The 9,729-nt window shown below is 54.4% G+C and overlaps 1 protein-coding gene across 1 annotated transcript in view; it reads right to left on the bottom strand.

Moving 5' to 3' along the window:
- The window catches only part of SPNS2 (spinster homolog 2 (Drosophila)), a gene marked incomplete at its 5' end in the record, with an annotated part of 39,880 nt that overhangs the window by 10,057 nt on the left and 20,094 nt on the right, over positions 1-9,729 (bottom strand). The window contains one exon of the mRNA XM_011980459.1: positions 2,444-2,580. Within this exon, the coding sequence (XP_011835849.1) occupies positions 2,444-2,580 (137 nt within the window). The remainder of the gene's footprint in view (positions 1-2,443; positions 2,581-9,729) is intronic.

Raw genomic sequence — 9,729 nt, 5'->3', positions numbered from 1 at the left:
GTTAGCCAGGATGGTCTTGATCTCCTGACCTTGTGATCCGCCCGTCTCAGCCTCCCAAAGTGCTGGGATTACAGGCGTGAGCCACCGCGCCCAGCTTATCGTTCTAGATTTTAAGAGCATGCTTTTTGCTTTCCTTTCCCCTTTTGGGACTTTATTCTGCAGGACGGTTTGAAACACAGGCCGAACTTTTCTTTCAATCCAGTTGGATACACAGTTCTTCCCAAACCACTCATCTGAGATGCAACTTTCATCCTATACTAAATCCCCGTAGAAATGAGGACTCTGGCTCGTTGATCTTAGTCCATCCCTCTGCTGTTTTAGTTAGAATCGCTGTATTTTGATAACTGAGAGGCAAATCCCCTTTCACTGTTATTTTTTTTCCACAATGTTCTTGGCTATTCCTGGGCATTTTCTCTGCCAAATTAACTTCAGAATCACATTGCCAAGGTCTACCAGAAACCCCCATGGGATGCAAATTGTGACTGCAATGAATTTATGGCTTCACTGGAGGTGACCTGTTTCTCCCTCTGCTTTTGCTTATCTTCCCTCCCCTTCCACACACCCAGAGATGGACCCAGACCTGGCATGGTGGTCCTAGACTTGCTGGTCCTAGACTTACTGGTCAGTCCCAGGAGCAGCCTCAGAGGTCGGTGACCAGGGGCCTGGCCAGGGGCAAGATGAGGCCCTGAGGGGCCCTAGAGGCCTCTGGTCCAGTCCTTCCTTTTGACTGTGGCCGCCAGGCTCTGCTTGCCATCCTGGGCCTGGAGCTTTACCTGACCTGACCCTCCTCTGTGAAGCTGCCCATGAAGCAAGGATGTCCTTGGCAAACCTGCTGATTCTCTCTGCCCTCCCTCCAGCATCCCTACCATCAACCCAAATCTGACCCCGCCATTGTTCTTCAGACTTTTCCAGAGCTCAGCACTGCCACAGAAGGAAGCCCAGGCCCTCTAGCCTGGCATTCAAGGTTCTCCATGACCCAGTCCCTGCTTTCTTTCCAGTGAGAATGCAATCCTCAATCTTTTTTTTTGAGATGGAGTTTTGCTCTTGTCACCCAGGCTGGAGTGCAGTGGCACGATCTCTGCTCACTGCAACCTCCAGCTTCCGGGTTCAAGCGATTCTCCTGCCTCAGCCTCCCAAGTAGCTGGGATTATAGGCATGCACCACCATGCCTGGCTAATTTTTGTATTTTTAATAGAGATGGGGTTTTTCCACGTTGGCCAGGCTGGTCTCGAACTCCTGACCTCAGGGGATCCACCTGCTTCGGCCTCCCAAAGTGCTGGGATTACAGGCACGAGCCATCACACCTGGCCCAATCCTCAGCCTTTCAACATACTCCACCATTTCTGCATCTGTGTGTTGACTCCCTCTGCCCATGCTACCTTCACCAAAAGGTCTAATCTCACAGTCCCGCCTGCCCAGCGCAAATGCCACCTCCTCCAGGAAGGCTTCCCTGACCCCATGGATTTCAAGAGGCTGCTGTCTCTTTAGTGAGGACTCTCAGCACTTTTTCTGCACCTCTTGAAGGCTCTGAGCACAGGTGCTCCTGTCAAATCTTCCTACCCCGAAGCCTGGGTGCTCCCAAGGACAGAGCTATCCTGAAAGCTCCCTGGAGACAGATCATGCTCTCCCCTTCTTCCTTCATCTTTCTCTACAGCAGTCATCATGTGATTGCCACTGTCTGCTTGAATATGCCTCGAGATGGGAAACTCACTACCTAACAAGGCAACGGTCTCATCTCTGGAAGGAGGAACAGAAACAATGACTCGCCGGGCACTCGACCTGTTCCAGGGTCTGGACCTTCACAGCTCAGCTGCTTCTCATGGGAAACCTTCAAGTTGGGAAGTATTATCCCCATTTTAAAGATGAGGAAACTGAGGCTCAGAGAGATTAAGAGTACGTTCTTCCAGGTCACAAAGCTAAGTAGGCAACAAAGTTGGGATATTCAAGCCCAGGCCTGTGGGAGCTAAATGAGAAGACTCTTGTTTGTGTTGAATTGATGTTTGCTTCTCTGGGATGTCGACCCAAGAAGTTAGCTGGTCATCAGACCAAGTACAAACTGAGCAAGAACCAGAGAGGGGTAGTGACTCCCCCAGGGTCACAAAGCCAGGTAATGGCAGAGCTAGGACTAGGACGCAAGGCCCTCACTCCTAGGCCAGACTTGTTCTTTGCATCCATCCCAAATCAGAGGGCCACTCAGGAGGAGTCAGGAGGCCACATGGGCTGGAAGGTTCTCAGTTCAGAGGCCAGTGTGGGGAAGGCCCCAGCTACAGGACTGGTTTACAAAAGTACCCGAAGGCCACCTCATCCTTCTGCACCGGGAAGACAGTGGGGTTCAAGCAGAGGAGCTGGAAGCCCCGGGCTGGATTAACACCAGCCAGTAAGACTAGCCACTCGCCGGAGGGAGCAGGACACCGGTCGGGGGAGAAGCCTGGGCGGGCCTCACCTGCTGGGGAATGAAGGAGCTGGAGAAGGTGACGGCCGACCAGAAGAAAATGCCACAGCTGAGAATCACCTTCCTGTTGAAGCGGTCGCCCAGGTAGCCGAAGATGGGGGCAGCCACCATGAAGCTACAGATGAACACTGCAGGGAGACGAGAGCTTGAGGGCCAGCCCAGGTCCCTGCACCCCAGCCTCCCGGCCCATTTCACGCCAGCTCGAGGCCAAGCGTCTGTGCAGCAAAGGGACCAAGGAAGCAGCCCAGAGAGGCAACTTCAGCCCGAGCTGCAGCTCAGGAAGGTGGGAAAGGCCTTACGAGGTCAGGCACGTCCATGACGCCATCCTCCCCCATGTATGTCCAGTTCGCCCAGTTTGTCCAGGTTTGGGTGAGCCCTTTGGGTACTTTTTAAAAGAGCAAAGATCTATTTATTGAATGTTTTCTACACGCCAGACACTATGCTAGGGACTTACCATGTCGTATCTCACTTATCTTTTTAAAATTTTTATTGTTTTCAGACAGGGTCTTGCTGTGTCACCCAGGCTGGAGTGCAGTAGCATAATCTTGGCTCACTGCAACCTCCATCTCCTGGGTTCAAGCGATTCTTATACCTCAGCCTCCTGAGTAGCTGGCATTACAGGCATGGGCCACCACGCTTGGCGGATCTTTGTATTTTACTAGAGATGGGGTTTTGCCATGTTGGCCAGGCTGGTCTCCAACTCCTGGGCTCAAGTGATCCACCCACTTCAGCCTCCCAAAGTGCTGGGATTACAGGTGTGAGCCACTGTGCCCAGCTATATCTCATGTATCTTTGTATCTCATGTATCACGTACCTTTCCAGCCCCCTCCCACCCCACAGATATGGAGACACACTCAGAGGAAGAGTGACTTGCCCAAGCCCCCCCAGGCAATATGTTCCAGTGGGGATCTGACCCCAGTTGCCTGACTCCAGAGCCTGTGTTCCTTATAGGTTACCACACTGCACTTCTTATTCTACTTGAGAACAGAGGTCAGAGAGGGGAAGGGATCTACGCAAGGTCACACAGCAAATCAGGGCAGAACTGGGCCTGGAACTCCCAATTTCACACCTGCCAGACCACACAGCTGCCCTCACTCCCAGCGCACTGCAGGGCCTTTCCTAATGGCTGAAAACACTGTCATCCATCTGTCCATCCTTCCATCCTGTCATTCAACAACAACAATTTTTTTGTACCTACAAGGCACCAGGAACCGTTTTAGGTGTTCGGGATACATCAATGAACAAGAGAGACCCCATGGAGCTTTCACTCGAGTGAGGAGAAGCAGACATTAAAGAAATAAACAAATCGATAACACAGCCTGTCAGATGGTGGGAGGGGCTGACACAGGAGCTTGGAAGGGTGTGTGTGAGAGCAAGTGGATGCCACAATTTTACATTTTTTGAAACAAGAGTCTCACTGTATCACCCAGGCTGGAGTGCAATGGCACAATCTCGGCTCACTGCAACCTCCGCCTCCTGGATTCAAGTGATTCTTCCGCCTCAGCCTCACGAGTAGCTGGGATTACAGTCATGTGCCACCGTGCTCTGCTAATTTCTGTATTTTTAGTAGAGACGGGGTTTCACCATGTTGGCCAGGCTGGTCTCCAACTCCTGACCTCAGGTGATCTGCCTGCCTCGGCCTCCCAAAGTGCTGGGACTACAGGCGTGAGCCACCATGCCTGGCTGAGAGAAATTGATTGATACAGGTAGCTTAGCTGGTGTTTTGTTTGTGAGACGGCGTCTTGCTCTGCTGCCCAGGCTGCTGGAGTGCAGTGGCGCAATCTCCGCTCACTGCAACCTCTGCCTCCCAGGTTCAAGCAATTCTCCTGCCTCAGCCTCTTGAGCAGCTAGGATTACAGGAACCTGCCACCATGCCCAGATAATTTTTGTATTTTTAGTACAGACGGGGTTTCTCCATGTTGGCCAGCCTGGTCTCGAACTCCTGACCTCAAGTGATCTACCTGCCTTGGCCTCCCAAAGTGCTGGGATTACAGGCGTGAGCCACTGCACGCGGCCACCACAATTTTAAATAGAGCAGTCAGGGAAGGGGATATTTCAGCCAGGACCTGGAGGAGGTAAGGAAACAAATCATGCAATTATTGGGGCAAGAACAGCAAGTGCGTATGCCCTGGGGCAGCAGTTTACTTAGCATGTCGGAGGAACAGGAAAGAGGCTGGGGTGGGGCCCCGGAGCCCACTGTGATGACTCTGACGTCCATGGGTGAGAAAGGAAAACATGAGGGGATGCTGAGCAAAGGCCGTGACCTGGCTTTGTTCTTCCAGAACAAGAGGTTTGGAAGACTCCACAGGGAGGCCACTGCCAGTGATGGGAGGGGCCTGGGAGGTCCCAGGTGGGATGAAGAGGCCCAGAGCAAGGCAGGGTAGACCCTAGGTCACACAGCGAGGTGGCCCCCCCATTCCTCCCCCTAGAAAACAGTCCCATAGCTGATGGGCAGATGGCCAAAGGCTGGGAGCGGCAGACATGGCAGCCAGTTGGCCTCTGACCGCCAGGCTGAATGTGTGCGTAGCCCCGGCTGCTCCTCCATGGGCCTGAGACCCTGGCGAGATGGGACCTGAGAGAAGAGAAAGAGGGAGGGAGGGAGGAGGAAAAGAGAGAGGTGAAGGAGAGGTGAGAGGGCTGGGCAGAGCTCCCCTGAACCTGGCTGGAGGAGTGACTACCCCTCTCTCACGCGAGCAAGAACAGGTCAGCGAGTGTGCATGGGTGGTGGGTGTACAAGCAGACCTGTTAATTCCAGAGGCCTTGGGTAGAATCAGCACGCGGGTACATAAATCCGGGCATGAGACACACACCCTGGGCTCAAATTCACCTCTGCTCCCTCCCGGCCAGTGACCTCAGTCAGGCCACAGCCTTTCTGTGTCTCACCTTCAGTGGTGTGCTGATAAATGTTTAACCGGCTCTGAAAAAGGGGCAAGGGGAGCCCTGATGTAGCATGTTTGCTTTTTTTTTTTTTGAGATGCAGTTCTGCTCTTGTCGCCAGGCTGAAGTGCCGTGGCGCCATCTCAGCTCACTGCAACCTCCTCCTCCCAGGTTCAAGCGATTCTCTTGCCTCAGCTTCCTGAGTAGCTGGGATTATAGGTGCCTGCCACCACGCCCGGCTAATTTTTGTATTTTTAGTAGAGACGGGGTTTTGCCATGTTGGCCAGGCTGGTCTCAAACACCCTGACCTCAGGTGATCCTCCTGCCTCAGCCTCCCAAAGTGCTGGGATGACAGGCGTGAGCCACTGCGCCCGGCTGTGTTTGCTCATTTCTGTGGTGTAAACGCTCCGCCCTGGCTGAGTTCAGGCTGCCCACATCATGTCACTGATGGGCGTTGGAAAGGGATGTGCAGAAACATGCCATTGTCCAGTGTTTCTACCACACAAATAGAATAGACACCACTCACCATAGGAACACAGATAACGCCTAAACACAGCCAAATAATTAGGAAGTGAGGACTTTTGAGTAGTTATTACCTTTGTTTCTGATTATTTAATTGTAAGCTGATATCATTTAGTTTTTAACAATGGTTGTATTTTACGACCAGCTCACACACCATTCCTGAAATGTTAACAATTGACTCTCATGAGCCGGCCTGAGCCAGCGCCAACATCCTCGTCTGTAAAATGAAGATAAAAATAGCCGCTCTCCAGGGTGGGTCTGGGTGCTGGATGGCACGTGCAAGGTGCTTAATGCCACACCCTGCCCAAAGCGGGCCGGCCTTGGTCAACACTGGGCCCTTGTTTAAATTAGTCAAGGCAGAAATTATTTCCTCACATCTAGAAAAGGAATTTTTCCTGCTGGGCCTGCCTCCAAGGGCCTGCCCGAGATCAGATCAGAACGTGGCAGGAGGGAGATTTCCAGTTGCATCAGGACTGACACATGTGAGGAGGAGGAGGAATTGTTTTCTCTGTGCTTGTCCGTGCTAGGTGGGGAGCCGAGAGAAAGAATCAGAAGAGAAGTTGCCCCGTCTGGTCAGCGGCAGATCCTGTTCATAGGTTGCTCTGTTTAAAGGACAACCTATGCTGGGGAACCACCAAGGAGCTCCAGATCCTGCCAGGATAATGAAGAGAGGCTTCCTGGAGGTGGTGGCGTCAAAGCTGGGCACTGAAGCATGCATAGAAGTGTACTGTTACGATAATACTTAACATCAATAATGCACACTGAAATATAAACTTCAGGTCTTACCAGCAATCTTATATAATGGCTCATGAGGCATCTGATGCTTAGTGTTCATAATAACTGCAGTCAGTTATCATGGAGCACTTATTATAGGCAAGGCCCAGGATACAGACTTGACATATGCACAGATGATCTCACTGGATTCTCTTCTCTTCATTTTACAGAGGAGACAATAGAGGCCAAAAGAAGTGATGTCACACAGCCAGTGTACGGCTGAGCCAGAATTTAAACCCCAATTTGGCAGACTCCAGAGTCCTTGCTCTAAATCACTCCACAGACTGCCATGCTGGGAAGGGGGAAGGTCCCAGCTGATGTTCCCAAGGTCAGGGAAAGTTCAGGGCCTGTTGAGGACAGCAAGGAGACAGGTCAGGCCATGGCCTGAGGATGCTGAAGAGGAAGTAGTGAGAGACCAGGCTGTGGAGGGAGGACTGGGCTCAAGACCAGGACGGGATTTGATGTTTAGAAGGTGACAGAGAACCACAGCGCGTTCTCTACTCCGCCCCCCAACACCATGGTGGGACCCTTGAAAAAGCCCCCTCCCCAGGGGGATGAAGAAGAGCTGGAGGGAGGTGACCCAGACCTTCGCCAGAGCCTGGCCATCATACTCCATTCTCCCCTCTTGCCCGCAGTGGAGCAGGAAGCACAGCCCCCTCCTAGCTCTTTCAACCCCTCCTTGGTTTCCGGCTGCTCACTCAGATGGGCAGAAGCCCCCAGGACTGCAGGTGGACTGCCTGGCAGATGCTGGCACGTCCCATCCCCACCCAGCGGCCCCAGTCTGATGAACTTGCCCAAGCACCTACGTGCCCTTAGCTCACCTGATCCTCCCCACGTCCACCCCCATCTTACAGCTGGGGTCACTGAGGCCCCAAGAGGTGGAGGAAGTTGCCCGAGATGACAGACCAAATTAGGAAGGCACAGTCTGGACCTGCCTGCCCCTCAGTGCCTTCCCTTGGGACACGGCGGTCCAGGGCCAGGAGGGACGTGAGATCCATCACTGCCACCCTGCCTCTGCTCAGGACAGCCAGGAGGGAAGGCCCCTCCTGGCCGTCTGGAGGTCACAGGCTATGGAGGGGCCTGAATGCAATCAGGGTAGGGACGGGGAGGGGGCTGAGAGAATGTTCCTGGCAGAAGGGACGGGATAGGCGAAGCCTTGCCCATGTGAACCGTGTCCGATGGGGACACAGAGGCCAGCAGGCAACTCTGCTGAGAATAAAGACCAGCCTGGGCTGGGCCTCCAAGCTAGAAGCTTCCCCTGCCCACCACCCCGCAATCCCGTGGTCTTTGTTTGTTTGAGGAGAGCTTTCTGGGCAGACTGGCGGCCCCACCCCTGGTTTTGGTAGGGGCGGCTTTCCCAGCAGCTCCCGCGGGGACATCCTGTGGAGGGTGTGGGGAAGCCCTCACTCGGCTCACGTGTGCTGAGCCCACAGGTCTGGGACAATGGAGAGGCAGGGCAGGGAGCCAGGGCCGAGCGGGCAGGGCCGCGACAGCAGGGAGGGAGGAGTTAGAGCAACCCGCCTGCCTCGGGGTCTCGGGCCAGGGCCTCGCCCCCTCCTCCTCGCCGGGCTGGCAGGAGGCCGTCAGAAAGCCAGAAGGGTGGACGCGTGCTGTCCACCTCTCACGGCAGCCCAGAGCTCAGAACCCCCACGGGGACTCGGTGTCCTGGTGGGCAGCCCCAGGACCCCCATCCGTGATCAGGGGAGCCATCCCCATGGCACACATGGCCTGTATGACCCCAGAAGGCAGCTTTGGAGCAGGAGAGGGCAAGTCTGGGCTTGGGGGAGCCCTGAGCCCCCACTCTGCGGCCTTGGAGCCTGCATTCGGCCCTTGCCTCAGCCTGGGCTGAACCACGGCTATTTTTACATGGCTGATCTGTTATTTGGAGAAGACTCGCCATCCTCCACATCCTGTGGGCAGGGAGGGTGCTCAGGCAGGCATGGGTGGGGCGGGGGCCAGGCTCTGCCATCCAAGGGACGGCCTAGGCTGGCCAAGCTGACGGAGAATGTTCAGGACAGATGGCCCTGTCAGCGCCTGAAAGCTCACCACACTCAGACTTCCCGGTGAAAGGACGGGAACCACCTGCTCCGTGATCCCCTGCTCAGGATGTAAGCCCTGTGTTGGCCTCTCAGGCCTCAGGGTGAATGAGGCTTTGGGGCCACCCTTTAAACAGAAGGGCCCTGGGGAACAGCCACAGGGGCTGCCCAGCTGTGCCTTCAGAACCCAAGTCTGCTGAAGCAGGAGCCACTGGGCTGGTTAAAGAGGGGAGGAGAGAACGGCCAGAAGGAGACTCACCCCCAACAGCAGAGGCACTGTCTGGTTTCAGTCTGAGCTGGCTCTTCCTCTGTCCCCACTCTCCCTCCGTTCCCCCATCCCCATCCTGGCACTTCCTCGTGAGCCTACAAACCCCAGCCCTGGGTAGCCTTCAGCTTCCTCTGCTGCCCCCTCCCACACTTGGTCCCGGAATGAATATCCTGAGACACACATCTTTTTGTTTTGTTTTGGTTTGAGATGGAGTGTCGCTCTGTCACCCAGGCTGGAGTGCAGTGGTGCAATCTCAGCTCGCTGCAACCTCTGCCTCCCAGGTTCAAGCGATTCTCCTGCCTCAGCCTCCCGAGTAGCTGGGAATTACAGGCATGCGCCACCACACCTGGCTAATTTTTTGTATTTTTAGCAGAGATGGGGTTTCACCGTGTTAGCCAGAACGGTCTTGATCTCCCAGCCTTGTGATCCGCCTGCCTCAGCCTCCCAAAGTGCTGGGATGACAGGCATGAGCCACCGCGCCCGGCCTGAGACACACATCTTACCTGGACTGCCCTGCTCCAAAACCTTCTCTGGCTCCCTACTGCCCCAAGACAAAATCTGCATGCCTTATCTTGGCCTTCAAGCCTTTGATAGTCAGAGCCTGCCCACTGTCCAGTCTCTTCGCCTTCTGTTCTCCCCATACACCAACCCATGGCCAATGGGCCACAAGCCCCTCCTGTCAGGCAGTGCCACAAACAACCTTCGTCCTCCCTCGCCCTTCCCTGTGTTGCATTGACGCCGATTTCCTCAGCTCTAGCTTCCAATTCACTTTTCTTTTCTTTTTTTCTTTTTTTTTTTTT

Source organism: Mandrillus leucophaeus, unplaced genomic scaffold, assembly GCF_000951045.1.
Source record: "Mandrillus leucophaeus isolate KB7577 unplaced genomic scaffold, Mleu.le_1.0 Scaffold212, whole genome shotgun sequence".
NCBI lineage: Eukaryota > Metazoa > Chordata > Mammalia > Primates > Cercopithecidae > Mandrillus > Mandrillus leucophaeus.
This window is presented reverse-complemented; position numbering and strand designations above follow the sequence as displayed.